This window comes from Syngnathus scovelli, chromosome 7, assembly GCF_024217435.2.
Source record: "Syngnathus scovelli strain Florida chromosome 7, RoL_Ssco_1.2, whole genome shotgun sequence".
NCBI classification, from domain to species: Eukaryota; Metazoa; Chordata; class Actinopteri; order Syngnathiformes; family Syngnathidae; genus Syngnathus; species Syngnathus scovelli.
The window spans coordinates 17,549,051-17,573,529 of record NC_090853.1 but is presented as its reverse complement, the minus strand read 5'-3'; the positions used below and the strand labels follow the sequence as shown (position 1 = coordinate 17,573,529).

Sequence of the window (24,479 nt, the reverse complement as noted above, 5' to 3'; positions counted from 1 at the left end):
ACCGGAGGCCGTAAAAATCCATAATTACGCTCCAGAGTAGACACAAGATAATGTCATCAACATCGACTGCCTTTGGCTTAAAAGCGGCATCATATGCATTTCTTTTGTCCCCCATGATAAACGGTTTGTGTATAAAGGCTTCCTTTCAGTAATGTCCGTCTTGATCGCGCTCTGCGTGATTCAAGAGTTTCAAGAGTGATGCGCGAAATGTAAACACAAACTAGCGCGTCTTCTTCGGCGCATTATTTCTTCTTCGCCTGTCTCGCTCTTGCTTCCTGCTAGAGCGCCCCCTGGATGCCGGAGGCCGTAAAAATCCATAAGTACGCCGCGCCGCCGTTTAAGGTTCAAAGTAACCTTCTGAATAAAATGCATTAAACGTTCACATTCATTACAACTTGTTTTTGGTGAGCAGAATGTCAGAAGAATTGAATTTAAATGCTGATTGATTGGGTTTTAATACAATGCAGATGGTCCAAACAGCGCCACTGCTTTGTGTAATCTCTGAGTGACATGGCAGAGTAAGAGAAAGGGTTTAGAGCACAGGTGTCAAACTCAGGGCCCGGGGGCCAGGTACAGCCCGCCACATCATTCATTGTGGCCTGCGAAGACAAATTGTGCATCAAATTCGTGTCATCACTAGAATTGGAAATTGTCTTCACTTTTAATAATATCTTTTTTTTTTAATATTTGACCAGTTTTTACTCGTCTGATTTGAAAACTAGTTATTTGTCAGTTTGTTTTGTAGCTTTTACTGTATATAATAGTGTGAAGAGTAACAGTGATCAAGTCATCACAAAAATCACGATTTTTTTTTTTATATAAGCCGCACCTGACTATAAGCAGCAGGGTCCAAAATTTTGGAAAAAAGTTGCGGCTTATAGTCCGGAAATTACGGTATATCGTCTTCTGAAGAGCCAAGAAAGAAAAAAAACAAGACGGAAGGAAAACCAAGATAGTGAGAGAGGAAGTGGCAACAGCTCTTACAGTTTGCAGACCCAATGCCAGATATGCCATGTGGAGGGAAAGGTTTTGTGAAAAATCCCTTGCCCAAGATGATCCTCCTCTTCATATTTTTTTTTACTTTTCAGCAAAGCATCATGCTTATAAAGAAATATTTTATTAGTTTTCTGTGCAATTAGTAATGCTTTGAATTGAATGTCTTGGGATGTTATACATACCACTACATTTTCATAGATCTAGGTCAAACATACAACCTGGGCAGCTTGATTTAAATTTTTAAGAGCCACGACTCAGCCATTGTTTAAAAATTGCACCATAACCTGATAACATATTTTTGCTGGCCCGGATGTATGTGCAAAATTTAATGACATTTTTTGCATGTTTACATGTTTACTTCAACTATCAGGCTACATGTTTTTTGCAGCCTGTGAGACCAGATAGAGAAAGAATAGGTAAAAGCTCCAACAGTTAAACTCACAAAAATCCAAGAGTGATGGCGCCAAAGAATGATCTTGCGAAGGAGCAGGCAACAGCTGAGCAATCAAAAATCGTCTGAAACCTCTTGAGGTTCTTGAAGAAACCAAGAAGCGACTGCTCGGGATAGAAATAAGGATAAAAGAGATCAAATTATTCAAAGATGAGAATGCCAAGGAGGATCAGCTGATCAAAACCCTCAACAGCAGAGTGGAAGAGCGAGAGCAGCAGAATAAGATCAATTATGTGATTATCACTGGTCTCAAGATCGCACCTCGAAGCAAAACCGGGTCAATGAGACACCCAAGCAATGATGATGGATGATGGAGACAACCGATCCGTGGAACAGCAAGTGGTTAACATAAAGAAAAACATAATAAAGCTGGATATCGCAAATGTGGACTCATGAAACTGAAGAGTTCATTGCTAAAACAATACCAGTATCGACGTGTTGACGTGATGAAAGTTTTTATGGCTTATATTATATTAATATTATATCCTTATATTATTATAATATTCCAAGCAGGGCAGGTGCCCTAGAAACTAGGCATTCAGATATTGCAATTAAGTATTTTCATCTAGGGCCTAGATGAAAAGACTTATCGTATAAGGCACACTTATAAACTTAAAATTTACTCCAAAAAAAAACACAGTGCGCCTTATAATGCAGAGCACCTTATATATGGATCAAATGATGAATTTGTTGATCCATACTGGCTGTACACAGCGCTCTGCCAAAATGTTTCAGTATGTTTTAGTACGACTAGTAAATTACAAGATCACATCGCTTTCAGCATTACGACAACGTTAGTCAGGGGTGTCACCAAAGTAAGCTAGTACTGGTCGATCGCATTTAAAAAAAAACATTTCTATAGGCTAGAATTGCATGATTGACATACATGTAAGCCGGGAGGCAGTCACAGTGAACTGCCCCCCCCCCCCCCACCGCAGCAAGCCCAGCATCATAACTAGGAAGCTAATCAACGGATTACGCATCAACGCACACACTCGCTTCTTTCTTTTAAACTAAATAAAGTTTATGACCAGCAAAAATGAGTGGGGTTGCTGGATCAAGTAAAAAGCCAAACCGAATAACTTTAATCCCATCGCTTGATTGACATACGGGTAAGCCTATCGGGAGGCAATCACAGTGAATCCCCCCTCACCGCAGCACATAGACTCCAAGGCTAAGACGCTAATCAACGCATTATGCATCAACGCACGCACTCGCTTCTTTCTTGTAAACTAAATATATATATATATATATATAGTAGCTGGTTCAAGATGGCGACGCGTGCACATGCAGCGGCCACTCTCTGTCCCGTTCGGTGTTTTGTGAGTGTTTACTGAGTGTTTGTCCGGCAGTTTTGTGTGTTCGTCTCGTGTGATATGTCGTGCTACTAGTGCGGCGGGCATGTTCTGCTTAACATCGGTTTTATGGCGTTCTGGACTTTGGTGCGGAGAGATTAAGGGCGCTCGGACTGCTTCGTCATGGAGCGACGCCGGACTGGCCTGCTCTTCCTCCCCCGGTTTGACTGCGTCGTGAGCTCGGACTACTCTGTCCTGGAGAATTGTTGGGATGCGTCGGCAGCGGGTCTGCGAGGCAGCGGAAGAGGGGCCAGCGCGGAGATGTCGGGCCAGGCTTGCGGCCAACCCAGCTCGCCCAGCCGTGCCTTCCATTCTCCTGGCGTACGTTCGTTCGCGGGACGACAAGATGGATTGCGTTCGCCTGATAGGATCCACGAACCGGACAGTGCGTGCCTGCTGTGTGCTGTGTGCTCGTGTTCACAGTGGCCTGGTCATCTTACCGGACTCTGCTGTGCATCGGGAGCGGCTAGCGTGCTATCACGCTTATTGTTAATTGATGTTGACTTCTTGTGTTATTTTTCCTGTGTTGTTTACTTGTATGTGCATTGTGAACTCTGTCTTGTCACCCTGGGATAGTGAGAAACGTAATTTCGATCTCTTTGTATGTCTTGACATGCGGAGGAATTGAAAATAAAGGAGACTTTGACTTTGAAATATACCGTAATTTCCGGACTATAAGCCGCGACCTTTTTCCAAAATTTTGAACCCTGCGGCTTATAGTCAGGTGCGGCTTATATAAGATTTTTCCGTGATTTTTGTGATGACTTGATCACTTTTATACACTCGTAAAAAGGCTGTGGACCACCGTTGTGCGGTATCTTGAAGAAAAAAACAACAACAAAAATACTATTTTGAAATACTACTATGGCTGCTGCTTATTCTGGCTGTGTTGCTTGTAACTATTATGAGTTTAGTAGGAATGCACGGTTACCTGCGTCAAAGGGCTCTAAACACTTTCTCTTACTCCATGTGACTCAGAGATTACACAAAGCAGTGCACACTTCCATGTTGCGTCACAGGTAATGTTTAGAAAGATATGTTAAAGTATGTTATTAAAACTTTTAAAAGGCTTTCTGTGTAGTGTCTTTCTTTGTAAAAAAACTCGTGTGCACGTGCGGCTTATAGTCCGGTGCGGCTTATGTAAGGAAAAAAAACTAAAATATCCCCGAATTTTAGCTGGTGCGGCTTATAGTCCGGTGCGATTTATAGTCCGGAAATTACGGTGTATATATATATATATATATATATATATATATATATATATATATATATATATATATATATAATATATATATATATATATATATATATATGTGTGTGTGTATACAGTCGTATGCAAAAGTTTGGGGTTCGGATCAGCAATTTCAGTTAAATATATCAGATAGCAGACAAACACAGTGATATTTGAGAAGTGAAATGAAGTTTATAGGATATCACAGAAAGTGTGCAATCATTACTTGAACATCAAGACTTCTGGTTTGCTATGTGGAGCGCTGCAGCGTCACTAGATAGATGATCTACATTCCTAAATTTGTATATTCTTTTCTAGTTTTTCCTTGCTTTTTACATGTTTTAGTCCACTCGGATTCACTCACTCAACGCCTCATGAAACCACGTGTCGGGTCAGAAAACCCGGGGTTTTGGTTGAGATACAGTCACATTTCCCATTACCTATCCGTGGTCTAATCTGGTGGCGTGGTTTGAGTTTTTCCTTGCTTTTTACGTTTTTTACTCCACTTTTGGGAGTTTACTTTTGTTGAAAGTCGCGGACCATCAATCCCTGCCATTTCGACCACGTCACTGTTCGGCTCTCGACGGAGGCTTTGTAGCTGTTTGTCTACTGTCTACCGTTGATCATTGAACACGTAAGTGTGGCTGCGGATCAAGAGGTTTGTACGACTTTGTGTACCAACTGCACCCTTCTCTTAGAGAGGTTGTCCCTGCTAGAGGGATGTGTCCGCTAGCCAGAGCAGAATAGTGCGATAACCGTAGATGTGGCGGACACAGATGCGGGCTGTAGTCAGCCCGCTAGCCCAGTTAGCATTAGCCCCAAGCGGCTTGCTAACTGCGATGAGCCAGTTAAAACACATAGCCGTCCCAAACCATCTCGGGCTACTGGCTCTTGCACCTTGGTCATCGGTGATTCCATTACCCGAAGCATCACGCTTACAAATCCAGCCACGCTATTGTGTATCCCTGGAGGCAGAGCACCCAACATAGAAGCTAATGTTAGGGAGCTGGCTTGCAATAGGTCTAGCGTAGGTCCAACAACACTAGCTACTCGGATATAGTGATGCACGTTGGCTCCAATGATGTTAGGATGAGGCAATCAGAGATCACAAAGAAAAACATAGCGAGGACTTGTGATCTCGCCAGAAAGATGAGTCGGCATCGAGTATTTGTCACTGGCCCCCTGCCTGGGAGAGGCACTGATAGTCTCCCTTTATCGATAGATAGCTGGTTTCTGTAAGAAGCAGGGACTGTACTTTATAGATAACTGGTCCTCCTTCTGGGGCCGCCCCGACCTGCTGAGGAAGGACGGCCTTCATCCTAAGGAGCCTTCACTCTTTCAAGGAATAGAGATTTCTCTTTTAGCCATTCATGACAGGTCACTTTAGAGCAGGCCGGGTCACAGGTGACTTGGCCACCTGTTAGGATGGGTTTGGAGTCTGTTAAGTTAAAGTTAACTAGCGCTAGGCTAGATTCCCAGCATGCCCATAGCTCGTTGTGTAGACTAGAGCGTCACAGTTTGAATAGTGCTACAGTATACATTGACAGATTTTCTACTAAGGTAGTAGACAAATCCAATCACTCCACCCTGACCGGTCTCGTTGATGGAACGGCGCCTGTTCCAGATAATATTACATGTTTGCCGAATATTAACTATCAAATTTCTATGGTTGTATGTTCCCGGCGCGCTGATAAACATTTTAGAGGTAATGTTGGGCCCAGACAACACACTCTTACTCGTATTTCGTTTAAAAATCCTCCGATAGATACGAACCCTGATCTACCGATTAGACTCAAACTCGGTTTTATGAATATTAGATCACTTCATTCCCTAACGCTAACCCTAACCCTTCATTAAATCCATCGATCGTCCTTTATGTCAACAATGCCGAGTGTGCGCCGCTGACGGTGGTTGCACTTTAAATTATCCCACAGGCCCTTATAACAATATATAAATTATATATCAAATAACTATTATATAAGCAATGTCATTATCAAACCATCTGTGTCATTCCTAATCATTAAATCCATTAATCCTCCTTCATGTCAACAATGCCGCATGCGCGCCGCGCCGCTGACGGTGGTTGCACTTCAAATAATTCCACAGGTCCATATAACGATATATAAATTATATATCAAATAACTATTATATAAGCAATAATATTATCAAACCATCTGTGTCACTCCAAATCATTAAATCCATCAATCGTCCTTTATGTCAACAATGTCGGGTGCACGCCGCTGACGGCGGTTGCACTTTAAATTATTCCACAGGCCCATATAACGATATATAAATTATATATCAAATAACTATCATATAAGGAATATTATTATCAAACCATCTGTCACTCCAAATTATTAAATCCATCGATCGTCCTTTATGTTAACAATGCCGCATGTGCGCCGCGCCGCTGACGGCGGTTGCACTTCAAATTATTCCACAGGCCCATATAACGATATATAAATTATATATCAAATAACTATTATATAAGCAATAATATTATCAAACCATCTGTGTCACTCCAAATCATTAAATCCATCGATCGTCCTTTATTTCAACAATGCCGGGTGCGTGCCGCTGACGGCGGTTGCACTTCAAAATATTCCACAGGCCCATATAATTATAAACAACAATTTTATCAAACAATCTCTGTCACTCCAAGTCATTAAATCCTGTGATCGAATCCTTTGTCCTTTATGTAAAACACCGCGGCGCCGCAGTTGCAGTTCAGAATACAGTAATCCCTTGCTACATCGCGGTTCATTTATCGCGGTTTCACTACGTCGCGGATTTTTTAATTTTGAAAATTTGTGAATAATTTCACATATGAGTCGCTCCTGAGTCGCCCCCCACCCAAACTATGAAAAGAAAAACGTGACTTATAGTCCGAAAAATACGGTATTATACATGCGTTTATTACGTCGCGCCTGGACCACTGTAACGCATTATTCTCTGGTCTTCCTAAATCCAGTATCAAAAGTCTACAGTTAGTACAAAATGCTGCTTGCAAGGCTGCTCTCACGGGCAAGAACATTTTATCACATTACCCCAATATTAGCCAACTTAAATTGGCTCCTGGTCCATTTAAGATGGGACTTCAAGGTTCTTCTATTAACCTATAAATCATTGCATGGCTTAGCGCCTTCATATCTCATCGACCTAGTTATTCCTTACGTTCCGTCTCGTAACCTCCGCTCACAAAACGCTAGTCTTTTAGTGACCCCGAGGGCCAAAAACATGTCTGCAGGGTCTAGAGCAGGGGTGTCAAACTCATTTTTGTTGCGAGCCGCATCGTTGTCATCGTTTCCTTTGGAGGGCCATTATGACTGTCAACCCAAATACATAAATGTATGAATGCCTCATATTATATACAGTATAGACGACACAACAAATCGATGAATAACTAGTTTTCAAATCTGAAACAAGTAAAACATATTCTAATATTTTGAAAAGATAAATGGTTAAAAAAATGCTAGCAATATCTCTATTATTTAAAAGTGCAATTTTTAGCACTGACATGAATTTGATTTGTCTTCGCAGGCCACATAAAAGGATGTGGCGGGCCGTACCTGACCCCCGGGCCTTGAGTTTGACACCTAGGGTCTAGAGCAGTTTCTATTCGGGCTCCAGAGCTTTGGAATGCCCTACCAATGGATATTAGAACTGCTACCTCAGTAGAAACATTTAAGACACATTTAAAGTCACATTTCTATGGCCTTTAATTAACCTTTAGTGGCCGATTCGGCTGGAGTTTGTGTTTTCGCTCCCTCCCCCCATCCCCCCAACCCCCCCCCCACCCCCCCCCTCCCCTCCCTGGCTGGGTAGGTGGTTAGGTGACACCCAAGCTGACAACGGCTGTCTGGATTCTTGTGGACCAATCAAGATGAGGGAACTGCAGCGGATTACCCCCTTCGAAGACACTGCCAGGACAATTGAGGGCACCTCCTACAGCTCTTCGCTTTGAATTGGACATCCACTCTTTCTTTGATTTTTTATATTATGTATTTTATGTGCCCTCTCTGCATCCATTGCAGCCTGGTGATCCTGAAAGGGGGATCCTCCCATCTGTGATCCCTTCTCAAGGTTTCTCATTTTTCCCCTAGTAGTTTTTTTTTAATCTTTCCTTGCCCTCTTGGGAGCTTAAGATCAGGGGATGCTTTGAGAATAATTGTCAATTTGTTTTGTATATGTGAAGCCCTTCGAGACTGCTTGTGATTTAGGGCTATATAAATAAACTTGACTTGAAGAAAAGTAGGCAGGTGCATACATTTGGGCACCCCAACAGAAAAATGCTCCTTTTGCAGAAATAACAGCCTCTAAACGCTTCCTATAGCTTCCAATGAGTGTCTGGATTCTGGTTGAAGGTATTTTGACCATTCTTCTTCACAAAACATTTCCAGTTACGGGTATTTAACGTGGCCAGTTGCAAGTTGTTCTCCTCTTTGCATCTTCTCTGAAAAGTGGCAACATGGAAGCCACAAAACAACTGACAAATGATCTGAAAACAAAAATTGTTCAACGTCATAGTTTAGGGAAGGGATACAAAAAGCTAGCTCAGAGATTTCAGCTGTCGGTTTGCACTGTGAGGAACATAGTGAGGAAATGGAAGACCACAGGCACAGTTCTAGTTAAGGCCCGGAGTGGCAGGCCAAAAAAAATCTCAGAGAAGCAGAGGCGAAGGATGGTGAGAACAGTCAAAGTCAACCCACAGAGCAGCTCCAAAGACCTACAACATGATCTTCATGCAGATGGTGACACTGTGCATCGTTCAACCATTCAGTGCACTTTGTACAAGGAGATGCAGTATGGGAGAATAATGCGGCAGAAGCCTTTTCTGCGCACATGCCACAAACAGAGTTGATTCAAGTGTTTTAAAGCACATTTAGACAAGCCAGCTTCATTTTGGAATAAGGTGCTGTGGACTGTTGAAACTAAAATGTTGTTATGTGGACATAACAAGGGGCGGTATGCATGGAGGAAGAAGAACACAGCATTCCATGACAAACACTTGTTTAGCACATATTATTACAGCAATAACAGTGCAAGGAGGGAGAAGAAGCCTAGGGCTTGTAGAGAGCTCCGCTCCTGTTATATATACAACAAAGTGCTGTGTAGGCAAATGTCTCTCAAGTGTTTGAAAATAAATAAATAAATAAACCAAAGCATAACGAGCTAAATATGAATTCATCATATTCATATATGTGTGTATATATATAAACAAATACACTATATATATATATATATATATATATATATATATATACGTATATAAATAAACAAATACACTATACAAAATAAGAAACAAGCGAAACAAAATAAACACTTAGCGACGTTTAAGCAATCGAAGAGACACCAAGTAGGAATAACTAAAAGGGAACAGAAGAACTGCGGACAGAAAATAACAAAACAAAGAAGAATTAGAGTATGAATTGAATTGAGAGCAAGATGGCGGCGCGTGCACACGCAGCGGCCACTCTCTGTCCCGTTCGGTGTTTTGTGAGTGTTTACTGAGTGTTTGTCCGGCAGTTTTGTGTATGTTCGTTTCGTGTGATACGTCGTGCTACTAGTGCGGCGGGCATGTTCTGCTCAACATCGCCGGAAGTGGGTTTTATGGCGTTCTGGACTTTGGTGCGGAGAGATTAAGGGCGCTCGGACTGCTTCGTCATGGAGCGACGCCGGACTGGCCTGCTCTTCCTCCCCCGGTTGGACTGCGTCGTGAGCTCGGACTGCTCCGTCCTGGAGCATTGTTGGGATGCGTCGGCAGCGGGTCTGCGAGGCAGCGGAAGAGGGGCCAGCGCGGAGACATCGGGCCAGGCTTGCGGCCACCCCACCTCGCCCAGCCGTGCCTTCCATTCTACTGGCGTACGTTCGTTCGCGGGACGACAAGATGGGTTGCGTTCGCCTGATAAGATCCACGAACCGGACAGTGCGTGCCTGCTGTGTGCTCGTGTTCACAGTGGCCTGGTTGACTGTCATCTTTCCGGACTCTGCTGTGGATCGGGAGCGGCTAGCGTGCTATCACTCTTATTGTTCATCTTCTTGTTTTATTTTTCCTGTGTTGTTTACTTGTATGTGCGTTGTGAACTCTGTCTTGTTACCTTGGGATAGTGAGAAACGTAATTTCGATCGCTTTGTGTGTCTTGACATGCGGAGCTATTGACAATAAAGGAGACTTTGACTTTGACTTTGACTTTGACTTTGAATTGTAGTTTAGGTCAATGTTCTTAGTATGGATCAGCTGAGTGCAGTGCAGTAATTATGGACTGGTAGGATCATGAGTGGAGAAGGTGGTGTTTTAGGTGCTTTCTAAAAGCAGCCTGTGAAGATATGGACTGATAGCTCATTCCAGAGTGAGGGCCCTCTAAAGTGGATATTGTATTGATGGCGTGATGTTTGACAGAAAGGTGGGTGGGGATTGTCCCTCTGTCTTGTTGGATATGAATGAATGTCTGATACAAATGTGAAGAAATTATGAAAAGTGGCTGGAAGATGGTGTTTCCTATATATGTATATGAGTAGACAGGTTTGATGAATATTTACTTTATCAATTGACAGCAGTGAGTAATTTCTAAACAGTGGTGCCGATGGTTCATATCTATTTGAAAATGAGATCATTCTTCGGAACTTCTTTTGTATGATGAGTAGTTTGTTGAGGTATGTTGGATATGTGGCTGCCCAGACTATGTTGCAGTAATTGAGAAAAGGAAACAGGAAGCTATAATACAGAGTGAGATGAGCAGAAGGATAAACCAGGGGACAAACTTTTCGTGAATTACCTAGCATTTTCATTGATCTTTTGCAAACCAATTCAATATGTTCAGACCAGTTTAAGGATTTGTCTACTATAACACCTAGGAATTTGGTGCTAGTAACTTGTTGGATTTCGTTATTGTTTATGTAAATTTTGGTCTGTTCTTTGGGGTAAGATTTATTTATATTGCAGAAGATCATGAAGTTACCGTATTTGCCGGTGTATTGGTCGACCTTTTTCGATCCAAAATCGACCGAAAAAAATCGACCTCGACTTATACACCGAGTCATAAAATTTAACTTCGTATTCATCGCTTCAAATGTGATGGTAACCAAGGCCGTTTCTCATGCATCTCATTGTGCGTTGCACTTAGAAAATTTGAACCGGGCGGCGTGCGCGAGTGCGCGGCCCGCTGGAAGTCGAATGAGGCGCCGCGATCTCCTCCGCAGTGCTTATAAAGTGCCGATCCGCTCGGCTTGGAGCTATTTCCGGCCTCCCGTTGGTGCCGGGCGGCGTGCGCGAGCTCGCCGGCCGCTGGAAGTCGAATGAGGCGCCGCGATCTCCTCCGCGGTGCTTATAAAGTGCCGATCCGCTCGGCTTGGAGCTATTTCCGGCCTCCCGTTGGTGCCGGGCGGCGTGCGCGAGCTCGCCGGCCGCTGGAAGTCGAATGAGGCGCCGCGATCTCCTCCGCGGTGCTTATAAACAGCCGATCCGCTCGGCGGGGGCTATTTTCGGCCACTTGGCGCGTGCGCACGGCCTCCCGGATGTGCCGGGCGGGTGCGCGAGCTCGCCGGCCGCTGGAAGTCGAATGAGGCGCCGCGATGTCCTCCGCGGTGCTTATAAACAGCCGATCCGCTCGGCGGGGGCTATTTTCGGCCACTTGGCGCGTGCGCACGGCCTCCCGGATGTGCCGGGCGGGTGCGCGAGCTCGCCGGCCGCTGGAAGTCGAATGAGGCGCCGCGATGTCCTCCGCGGTGCTTATAAACAGCCGATCCGCTCGGCGGGGGCTATTTTTGGCCACTTGGCGCGTGCGCACGGCCTCCCGGATGTGCCGGGCGGGTGCGCGAGCTCGCCGGCCGCTGGAAGTCGAATGAGGCGCCGCGATGTCCTCCGCGGTGCTTATAAACAGCCGATCCGCTCGGCGGGGGCTATTTTCGGCCACTTGGCGCGTGCGCACGGCCTCCCGGATGTGCCGGGCGGGTGCGCGAGCTCGCCGGCCGCTGGAAGTCGAATGAGGCGCCGCGATCTCCTCCGCGGTGCTTATAAACAGCCGATCCGCTCGGCGGGGGCTATTTTCGGCCACTTGGCGCGTGCGCACGGCCTCCCGGATGTGCCGGGCGGGTGCGTGAGCTCGCCGGCAGCTGGAAGTCGAATGAGGCGCCGCGATCTCCTCCGCGGTGCTTATAAAGTGCCGATCCGCTCGGCTTGGAGCTATTTCCGGCCTCCCGTTGGTGCCGGGCGGCGTGCGCGAGCTCGCCGGCCGCGATCTCCTCCGCGGTGCTTATAAACAGCCGCATGCGCACGGCCTCCCGGAATTTGAACACATTTCGTCATTCGCATATTGAATTTTGAAGTTTAATATAATGCAACAATTGAGCTCGACTTATACAAAGGATATATCATAAAATCGTAAATTTCCGTCGAATTTTAGGGGGTCGACTTATACACCGAGTCGACCTGTACACCGGCAAATACGGTAAATGTTTTTATATTGAGTGTCAACTTATTTGTTTTGAACCATTTTGTAACAGAGGACAACAGCATTCACGCTTGCAATGAGGGAATTAAAATCATCATGGGTGGCAATGAGGTTGGTATCGTCCGCAAATAACAGCGGGAGAACATTAGAACAAGACATGGAGAAATCATTTATGTACACCAAAAACAATAGAGGACCCAATATTGAGCCCTGCGGGACCCCAAATAATATTTTAGATCTGTTAGATGAACAACCATTTATACATACATATTGTTCTCTGTTGGCGAGGTAGTTTGTGAACCATTTCAGGGCAGAATCGTTCACTCCATATCTCTCTATCTTAGCAATGATAATCTTATGGTTGACAGTATCACAGGCTTTGCTTAGATCTAGAAAGACACTAAGAGCTGATTTCTTATTGTCAAGAGCTGTTGAGATATGGTTGACAAGCTGAAGCAGTGCATGCTCAATAGAAAACTTTTTTGCGGAAACCATATTGATGCTTGTAGAGAATATTGTTTGTTTCTAGGTGCTTTGACAATCTTGAATAAACCAATTTTTCTAGAATCTTGGAGAAACATGGAAGAATGGATATAGGCTGATAATTACCATAATCATTTGTCTCACCAGCTTTGAAAATAGGAATGGCTTTAGCAAGTTTTAGTTCTTGGGCTACGATGCTAGATTTTAAAGATAAGGAGAAAATGTGTGTTAGTGGGATTATTATTGAATTAATGGTTTTCTTAATAAGTATTCTTCTGATCTCGTCATGACCAGGGGCCGAGTTTGTCAAGCTCATGACGATGCTGTAGACACTAGGAGGGTCAAGAATGGAGAGTGAAGGAAACTGCCCTTTAATTAGGCAACAGGGGCTTGTATCAGAGCTTGAGAAGCTACATGCCAAGGTAGCGCTAACATTTACAAAGAAATCATTGAAACCATTAGAAATATCTATTGGGTTAGAATTGGCTCCATTCTTCCCCAGCATCTCACTTGGGGTAGATGCTTTAGATTTTTTGCCGTGTAATAAATGATTGATAAGATTCCATGTTGTTTTGATGTCACCAGAGGCTTGAGTAAATTTATCAGCATAATAAGTTTGTTTGGTTTTCCTTAGTAATACTGTAAATTAATGTTTATATTTCTTGTATGTTTCTATATTTTAGGGAGTGGGATTTGTAATAGAATTATCCATGGTTTCCCCTTAGAGTAATTATTTTTACGACTAGAAATTAAAGGAAATGATGACTAATGCATTTGTGAATAGTGATAGAAAGGAGTGATAGGCTTTGTTGACATCTTGCAACAGGATAACCTCATCCCATGACACAGAGCTGATGATAGATATAAAGGATTCCATGTTTTTCTCAGTAAATTTGCGGAATTTCACTTGATCACCAGTAGTGCTATGACCTTTGATTTTTGGAACACTATCATTGTGGATGAAATGGAAGACAGGAAGATGATCAGATACATCACAGATCAACAGGCCAGATGTTATTTTGTAGTCCAGAGAATTAAATAAGATGTTGTCAATGAGAGTGGCCGTTGAGCTTGTGATCCTGGAGGGTTTGTTGATAAGGGGAAAAAAGTTGCTAGAATATAATGTATTAAGGAAGTCTGCTGTATGTGACTGCTTAGTTTCAAACAAGTTAATCTTATAGTCACCAAGTAAGACACACAATTTGTTTTCTTTGTTTGTGAATTCTAGAGTAGAGTCGAGTGCCTCATTGAAAGTGTTTTTATCAGAGTCTGGTGGTCTATATATACATCCAATGATCACATTTTTATTGTTGATGAGTGAACAAGATGAGAGTTCTATAAACACAGATTCTGGGAGAAAAAATGAAGTTATCAGTCACATACAGTGAGACTCCTCCACCTTGCTTGTTTGGTCTACAGGAGTGTATAGGAGTGTAGTGAGAGAGAGGGTAGCTAGATGTATTATCAACCATCCACGTTTCAGTAAGAGCTATTACTGAAAAAGAATGTGTCAAGGTTGATAAACAGGTTTTCAGACCATCATGATTTTTAGAGATACTCCGTACATTGAAGTGGACAGTGGAGAATACATTTGTTTGGCAGTGGCCAGGAAGAGTATTGCACAGTTTGTTAAACATATCTTCAGAAAAATATTCACATGACAATTTAGCAGATTTTAGGGGAGTGTAATTAGTATCTGGGTTAAAGAAGGACTCATAGATACCAGCATTAACATTATCTAGCCAGGCACCATTTTGTAGTTGTTCACGGCTGCAGGCGAAGACTCGGATTGGGTTTCAGGGGCCCTGACACTGAGAATGACAGGCTGGGACGTCAAACTTGTAAGACTATCTCCAAATGTAGCTGCTTCCATCAATTTGCTGGTAACATTTGTTTACCAAACTTCAAATTCTTCTAATAACAGCGGCCTCGTTTTTATATCGTAAATCCTGCAACTCATCCTATTTTTGAGCTACATTTTATCTATACTTCCAATTTAATCGGACAGTATGTTGTCTTCAGTATCATTATTGAAAATCAACTCATCGAGGTCTGCGTTCCACATCAAGCCCTGATCTGTATGTCTTGACCTCTCACATGTTATTGTCATGCTTGCTCAAAAATGTGACTTAGAGTATGGTGCTGTGAATTCTCAATCTCCCCAATGAAATTGGATCCCACCTCGTAGTTCTTATCGTTCTCATGTTCCTGTTAGCCTGCAATTGTCCAAATCAAAAATGTTTTCTTTTAACTGTCTTTCTTTTGAACCTCTAAATCTCTCGTGTTGCTAACCTATCTACACCAGAACAAAAAATTTACCACAGTATAACACCAAATGTATTCGAAAATTCATTGTCATAAAGTGTATTATTACTATCTTCCACTATCTGTCCTACTCACTCCCCCCTTTTGAGGCTTGGCAACGCCCATGCCTCACACCTTGACAAACTTTTTGGGAGAATGTGTTCTTTACTACATACGATTCCATCATCATTTAATTTGACTTTCTTTCCAAAACGCTTCTCAATTTCTCAGTTCACACATCTTCTACATGTGTTACTGGTTCTCCAGTTTTTTTCTCTAGTTAATTATCAATCCAAAAGCTACGTGTTTCTTTCTAACATTCAACCTGCTCAAAATCACTCTTTCATCAAAGTCGCTCTACTAATTTTCTATAGGAGTCGCCAACGACTTCAACCATTCAACCTGTAATTTCTTTTCATTCAGGGTATCATTCATCAATGTTCATTTGCATCTCACACGCAGTCTCCAAAAAGGAGTCTTTCTATCACATTGGTCCCAATTCATCCAAGCTCACCACACAACATTCATATATCATTTTCAACTCAGGTTTCCTGGTAGAACAATCCACCAATCTAAAAAAAACGTAACTAAAACAAACAATTGGCAAATTAATCTGAATTTTTTCTTTGTTTTTAAATTTGAAGAACTCAATCTCTCAGATTTAGCTTGCATTTAGAATTTTATATAATCTTATAACACAACCAATCAATTATTCCTATTAAATGTAGCATTGCAAAATCTTAAATTCACAATTTAGCTTCTTCCAATTCCTGAAAGCATGTTCTGTTGTTTTGTTAACTCCGAATTTCTCATGAGGGCTCGACACTAACATGCACTAGTGTGGATTAGTTTCTGCTTGCAAACAGATTTCTCTCTTTTTCCTCTCATTTTTATCTTTCAAAATCATTTCTGTTCTGCGGTGCAAATTGGATAGACCACAGTCTAGCAAATTTTTTTTATACTAAAACTTTAGCCAATGTTCATCATTTTAACATATACGCACACACGCACAGCTCTCGCATGCAAAAGGTAGTTCCCAACACCAATGATTCGTCACAGGCTGGCCATTTCCTGTGGTCGATCATGAGCTGGTCCCTCCCATGCACACGAGGACAGCACATTCTAATTTTATTTATTTATCTTCTAGAAGCAAGTTGCATTTCTTTACCACTTGATTTGCATATTTTAACTTTAGTGTAACACAATTTGATCCCTATTCATTTGTAATTGGGCCTACAAACAGCATTGTCATACTTCTTGTGTGGACAGGGGCTCTAACAATCTAAAACGATTTTTGATAACCTGACAATGACATGTTTTGCTGTCATATGGGAGAGGTTTCAGATCTTTTAAATTTCGATACATGATTTGCATAGGACCGGAAACTCCTCTTGCCCCTTGCTTGAGCCGCGGCTTGAGCTGCGGCCTTGCACCTGCTCACAGGGGCCTTATTGTCTCCTGGTCTGACAAACACTTGTGACCGCATCAGTTTTCATCTTTCTAGCTTTTGTCTCTTGAATTCGTTCTCATCTCTTTGTGAAGATTTCAACCACACTCTAGCACTTCTACCACTTCTTCCACATTTCAAATTTCCTTGTACTCCATACATTTTCTTCCACTTCAGCATGTATTGCATACAATTAAGAAATGTACTTGCCATGAACTTCTCGTTTTAAAGAAGAGCAGAGCAAGAGATTTACCGTTCTTATTTCCCATCTTAATTTTAGTAGTTTAAGGTTTTACAATTTTTTTTTTTTTCAAATTTTTTTTTCTTTGAGGATCCTCAATGCAGGTTTAAATTGACCTTCCAACAGATTACTAGCCTGTTTTATTGCCGTGGATCAACGCTAGAACTGCTTTTTAGTCAATTTATCCTACCAGTCACACACTCAATCACACTAACTCCAGCGCTTTTTTAGGCCTCATGGCTCGGACAAACCAAAGCCGTATCTCATAGCTCGGACAAACCAAAGCCGTATCTCATGGCTCGGACAAACCAAAGCCGTATCTCATAGCTCGGATAAACCAAAGCCGTATCTCATAGCTCGGATAAACCAAAGCCGTATCTCATAGCTCGGACAAACCAAAGCCGTATCTCATAGCTCGGACAAACCAAAGCCGTATCTCATAGCTCGGACAAACCAAAGCCGTATCTTTAGCGCTTTAACTTACTTGTCCCCTGGTTCGTTGCACCGCCGGATCCCGTCAATCCACCTCTGTCAGACGAAGGCAGACCTAAGATGCTGGCCCAGCGAAGAATTCTCTTCCCAGGACTTTCTTTTCCAGGTCCTCCTAATGGACGCTGGCTTGTCGACAATGCAGCACGTCCTCCTTCGCCGGTCAGATGGTGGGTATGAGGATCCCAGGTTTCGGCACCAAAATGTTAGAGATTTGCTCACTCCAACTTATTTTGCAAGAACCAAACAGGAGACAAGCAAGTTCTTTTAGACACCTGCAGGTGGAGAGTCCATTCGTCGCTGTCTGAACAGCGATGATCGAATGAAGTCTGAAAAATCTCCTTCCTGCAAGGGCATATTTATTAGGAGGAACAGAGTGGGGGTGAGAGTGGGGGTCAGAGTAGACAAATGGCCGAAGCCCCTGGCTGATCAAAGCACAGCAGGGGGTCCTTCACGATGTTGTGTGAACAAAACAACTTTGATTGCTTCCTCTGCAGCTAGAACAATGGACAGAAAAGTGCCCTATTCAGTCTGCAAAAATCAGCTTGAAAGCAGAGTGTGTAATATTTTGTTTGTCGGAACATTTTACAATGCACACGTACCCTCTTTAATATATAAACTTCGCACAAGTCAACCTGTCTTGACAATGTACCAGCAAAAATGAGATGTCGGAAATGTCAGCTATATGCATTATTTGTATGGACAGAAAAGTGCCCTATTCAGTATGAAAAAAAATCAGCTTGTAAGCAGAGTGTGTAATATTTTGTTTGTCTGACATTTCACAATGCGCATGTCCCCGCTTTACTATATAAACTTCACGCAACAAATATCAGAAATTGATATTTTTGCAAAAATTATAAAACTTCACCAAATAGTTTCAGACATGATTCTGACAAGATTTAAAGCATAAAAAAGTGGGGAGTCAAAAAAATGTCTCCACCTCACCCAGGGGCCCCTGTTCGTGGGTGTGTTAACAATGGAGTGTGAATACGACGTGTGTGGAATACACCGTGTGGAAACGTGTGGAACAGCAGAAGCAGTGATTTCCACACTCACACACTTTTTGGTCCCCTTTTTGCAAAAATTATAAAACTTCACCAAATAGTTTCAGACATGATTCTGACAAGATTTAAAGCATAAAAGAGTGGGGACTCAAAAAATGTCCCCCACCTCACCCAGGGGCCCCTGTTCGTGGGTGTGTTAACAAGCTAATGTACCCTCTTACATCTGTCTGCCGGAACACACACACACACACACACATACACAAATATCATATTTATATTATTTATACATTATATTTTATATATATATATTTGTTCATTTAGTATTCAACACATCTTTATTCAACACAATTTGATTATAATATTATGCCATTGATTTTTACACCAAAATGAGGAGCACTGAAGGGGTATGTGTCACATCCACATCACATTTGCAAGGCCATTTTGTGGTCAAGGGCAACATTTAAATAGATTATAGGGTATCTGGCATTTCAGCAGGGGTGTGTCGACCTCCTCTTTCTCCACTAGAAAAAATCTTACTAATGGTCAGTCATGATTTTGTCTTTTGTGCACATGTGTGTTAGTCTGGCTGTTATTTTACAAGTGCCATTTGTGTCTGCTTGCTGCAGGTCTTGGTGAGTGAGGACTCAGAAGGAGCGGGACTAGTGGCTCATTTTCCAGCTCATGACAAACCCATATCCTGGATGCAATTCAATCCAAGTGGTAAGACACAGTGACAATCATATGATTAGTTTCTAGTGGTGGCACTGTGGGCGGCTGGTTGACACATCCCCCTCACAGTGAAGAGGTTGTAGGTTTGAATCCGGGCAGCGGTCTTCATTTATGGCAGGGGTGTCAAACTTATTTTTATCGCGGGCTGCATCATAGTCATGGTTTGCCTCAGAGGGCCATTAAAATTGTCAACCCAAATAAATGTGTGAACATCTCATATTGTATATACGGCGGAGCCTCGGTTTTTGAACGTCCCGGTTCTCGAACAAATCGGTATTCGAACAAAAAATTCGAGATTTTTTTGCTTCGGATGTTGGACGAAATTCCGGTTGTCGAACCTCGCGAGATGAGCCGAGAGGACCCGCATGCCAACTGACTTTGTTCGTTATTACATTCTTGTTACTCTGAGGATTGCATCAACTCTAATCATGCCTCCAAAGGAAGCAAGTGGGAGCAGTAAAGCTGATCATGGCGAAAAGAGGAAAGTAGTGCGCAATCGGTTGAATTTTAAAAAGAATTAATCGCAAAATATGAGTCCGGTGTATGCGTGTCAGAATTGGTGCGGGAGTTTTGCATGGCAAAATCGACAATAATCTCGATCCTGAAAAACAAAGACTTTGATACATTACGTATACTGTATGTTATCTTTCATTAGAATTTCTGTAGTTTTTTTTTTTGTTTTTGAAATTAAGAAAAGGTTTTTGCTGTTTCTTTCACATGATCTTTGAAATGTTGTCTTTCATCCATCCATCCATCCATCCATCCATCCATCCATCCATCCATCCATCCATCCATCCATCCATCCATCCATCCATCCATCCATCCATCCATCCATCCATCCATCCATCTTCTTCCGCTTATCCGGGGTTGGGTCGCGGGGGCAGCAGCTTTAGGAGGGACTCCCAGACTTCCCTCTCCCCAGCCACTTCATCCAGCTCATCCTGGGGTATCCCAAGGCGTTCCCAGAACAGCTGAGAGACATAGTCTCTCCAGCGCATCCTGGGTCATCCCCGGGGTCTCCGAACTGTTGTCTTTCATTGCTAAAAATAAAAACAAATGTTTTGAGGTTTTTTTTTCCTCCCAATTTAAAAAGATATATTTTACTATTAGAATGAAACACACAATTGAGTTGCTACAGAATCATTCCCCAGCGTAGCCTACTCTATTAATGAAGTTTATTATTTATATTATTTATTTATACATTACCTACTCACTTATTTATGCAGTTTATGGTGTAAAATAATGAAAAAATGCTTTTTCTTAGAACGGATTTTTTTTCTCCATTATTTGTAATGGGAAAACATGATTCAGAATTCGAACGATTCACTTGTCGAACAGCCTTCTGTAACGGATTGTGGTCGAAAACCGTACTATAGTATAGGCTATACAACAAACTGATGAATAACTAACAATATCTCTATTTTTTAAGTGATTGAAATCTCTATTTTTTAACAGTGATTGAAATTTATATATATATATATATATATATATATATATATATATATATATATATATATATATATATATATGTATATGTATATGCCTCCCTAGTCATGAACCTCACCGCTCGTCACTGATATATATATATATATATATATATATATATATATATATATATATACGTCAGTGACGTACGGTGAGGTTCATGACTAGGGAGGCACTGACGTCCCCCCCCACGATAAAATTTGTCCGGCACCTAACCGTGTCACAAAAAAGGTTAGGGAACGCTGCTGTAGTGTGGCTTATTCATTATTTAATTTGAACGATTTTAATTAAAATCTCATATCAGCAGTCTTCACACATAAAAACACTCAATAAAGCACATGGAATCAAAAACTTGTTTTCAATCGTGCGTACCATTTGAAAAGACATGCTCCCAAGTCCTATTGTCTGAATCAAACCTTTTAATTCTGGCGTTGGTTTTCCTTTACTGATGACCTCCTGCTTCAACTGAAAACCCATAGTTGAAAATTGTTTGGATATGTAATCCTCCATCGTAAAACAAAATGTAAAAACGAAAAGAAAAAAAAAAACGAATGTAAAACAAAATAAATGGATGACTGCTCCTCAGTTGTTCACTGTAAATTTGAACTGGAGATCTCTTATTCTACAGGTAGGCGCATGTAGCACCCCGAGATCACTAGCACCCCCTGCTGGAGAACCTTTTTTTTCCGTAACCTCCGTAAGGTCTCTTTTCTAAGCCGTTTTGTTCATCTAAAGAAACATGACGTTACAGACAGATGACAAAAAACGCTAGATATTATATACAGGACTGTCTCAGACAATCAGAATATTGTGATACAGTTCTTTATTTTCTGTAGTGCAATTAAAAAAACAAAAATGTCATACATTCTGGATTCATTACAAAGCAACTGAAATATTGCAAGCCTATTTTAATATTGGTGATTATGGCTTACAGCTTAAGAAAACTCAACTATCCTATCTCAAAATATTAGAATATTTCCTCAGACCAAGTAAAAAAAAGATTTATAACAGCGAAACAAAATCAAACATTTGACAATGTCCATTGATGCACTCAGTACTTGGTTGGGAATCCTTTTGCATGGATTACTGCATCAATGAGGCGTGGCATGGAAGCAATCAGCCTGTGGCATTGCTGAGTTGTTATGGATGCCCCGGATGCTTCAATAGCGGCCTTTAGCTCATTTGCATTGTTGGGTCTGGTGTCTTTCAGCTTCTCCTTCACAACACCCCACAGATTCTCTATAGGGTTCAGGTCAGGGGAATTGGCAGGCCAATCGAGGACAGTAGTCCCATGGTCAGTATACCATTTACTGGTGGTTTTGGCACTGTGGGCAGGTGCCAGATCATGCTGGAAAATGAAATCATCTTCATAGAGCTTTTCAGCGGACAGAAGCATGTAGTGCTCTAAAATCTCTGAAAAGAGGACTTTGGACCACTCTGCAACTGTCCAGTGCTTCTTTTCCATAGCCCAAGTCAGACGCTTCTTCCCTTGTCTTGAGTTCAGAAGTGGCTTGACCATGGGAATACGGCTATTGTAGCCCATTTCCTGGACACGTCTGTGTTAGAGTTGTGCTCTAACTTATTTTGCAAGAACCACACGGGAGACAAGCAAGTCCTTTTAGACACCTGCAGGTGGAGAGTTCACCCATTGAAGGAATGAAGTCTGACTCTCCCTCCTGCAAGAGGATAATTATTAAGAAAAACAGAGTGGGGGTAAGAGTGGACTGGATAGAGAAAGCCCTTGTCCTCTAGTCAAAACATATCAGGGGGTGTTTTACGACGTTGTGTAGGATGGGACAATCTAGGTTATTTATTACCGGTTACATTCCACTATAACAGATATGGGTAAACTACGGCCCGCGGGCCACATTCGGCCCACGGGGCCGTTTAATCCGGCCCGCCAAATCTGAATGAATTGTATTATTGAACTTTTTTTGGGGTCATTTTCCCTGCAATTAGTATGTTTCCCCACTAGATGGGGAAGCGCCCGCCGGAAGCCGTGTCAGAAAGCTCGGTGCACACTCACAAGTGAGTGTACGTACTAAGTAGTGCGGACCTGGCGCACTCTGCGCTCTATTTTCATCAGTGCTGAATTTCGAGTGTGGGCTGTGACGTCAGCATTCTCGTAATTCGCGCGCTGAGCTTTCAGATACAGTTTTACGTTAATGCCACCCACAAACCTTCCCCTGGAATCCTTCCACTAAAATAAGTGGCCCGAGGAAAAGAAAGGTGGACACTGAATGCCGAGTGTTTAAAAAAAAAAGAGAGGACAATTTGGCTCGACCTACGTGTGTGAGCAGACGTTCCGCCACATGAACGTCAACAAAGCCCGTCACAGCTCTAGGTTAACGGACCGACACCTCGGCTCTATCCTAAGAATTACCACACCAAATTTTACTCCAGACCATGATGCACTAGCAAAAAAGGGATACCAACAATACTATTGATTTCTTTATTACTTTATTTAGAAGTATTCTTTCACTGATTCTTCAAGATGATGTATTTGGTCAGAATGTTTGCCGTTTGGTGTGATTTCGCCTCATTAGATAAACATATTTCATAAATCTGACCTGCAGGCACTGAAGTGATGGAAACTATTATTCATAATAACAGTGTCGTATTTAATGAGAATCACTGATGGTAGTTTTTCGGTGAAATATTTTTTTAATGCTGTTAATAAATGCATTTGCTTTCAAAAAGCTTTTTTGGAATATCCGTGCTTTACTACCTACGAAAAGTACAAACCTTTTATGCAATGACCTTTACATGTCATTTCTATTACTTCACACAAACACTACATCCATCTGCTCCTGGTTCGGCCCCCCGATCAAAATTTAGAACAAAATTCGGCCCGCCAGTCAAAAAGTTTGCCCACCCCTGCACTATAAGCAGAAAACTAATCTAACCAGGTTATTTATTACAGGTTGCATTCCAACATAATCATACGATAAGGATAATCTGGAAAACCCTGACAGTCTGTGAACAGTGGCTTTTGCTACCTGGACTCCGGCTTCAGTTCACTGTCTTTGAAGCTCCCCCAAATTCTGGAAGTGACTCTTCTTCACAATGCTGTTCAGGCTGCGGTCATCTCTCTTGGTTGTGCAGCGTTTCCTGCCACATTTCCCCCTTCTAACAGACTTTTTGTGGATGTGCATTGAAATTGCACTCTGTGAACAGCTTGCTCTTTGAGAAATTCATTATTGTGTCTTACCCTGTGTCAATGATGGTCCTCTGGACAGCAGTCAGATCAGCAGTCTCCCTCATACTTTTGATTTAATTTACTGAACCAGTGTTTTTCAAGGCTCAGGAAGCCCTTGCAGGTGTTTCGAGTTAATTAGACGATTCAAGTGATTAGTTGAATACCCTACTAGTATACTTTTTCATGATATTCTAATATTTTGAGATAGGATATTTGAGTTTTCTCAAGCTGTATGCCATAATCAGCAATATTAAAATAACAAAAGGCTTGCAATATTTCAGTTGATTTGTAATGAATCCAGAACGTATGACATTTTTGGTTTTTTAATTGCATTACAGAAAATAAAGAACTTTATCACAATATTTTAATTTTCTGAGACAGTCCTCTACATCAGCTTAACTACGGAAATTGGTTAATATAGCCACAGTGTTTGAACATTTAAACAGCGACATAAAGACAGAGAGCAGTTCAGTCTAACTGCATAGCCTGTCAACATAGGCAGCCGTGTGATTACGCAATCCTCAGAGGAGGCTAGGATGGAAGTTGGCTCCTCCGAGCGAATCGTCTTCGGTTTTAAAATAACTATAAAAATTGAGCAATTTTAGTTCAAAATGA

General features: G+C 42.1%; 1 protein-coding gene across 37 annotated transcripts in view; it reads left to right on the top strand.

Moving 5' to 3' along the window:
• Window positions 1–24,479, top strand: part of bcas3 (BCAS3 microtubule associated cell migration factor) — a 287,913-nt gene that overhangs the window by 148,068 nt on the left and 115,366 nt on the right. For all 37 annotated transcript variants that reach the window (XR_007482725.2, XR_011087061.1, XM_049725724.2 and 34 more), the window contains one exon: window positions 19,078–19,171. Coding sequence is in view for 35 of the 37 variants with exons in the window: in XM_049725724.2 (XP_049581681.1) it covers window positions 19,078–19,171 (94 nt within the window). In the remaining 2 variants the exon portion in view is untranslated. The remainder of the gene's footprint in view (window positions 1–19,077; window positions 19,172–24,479) is intronic.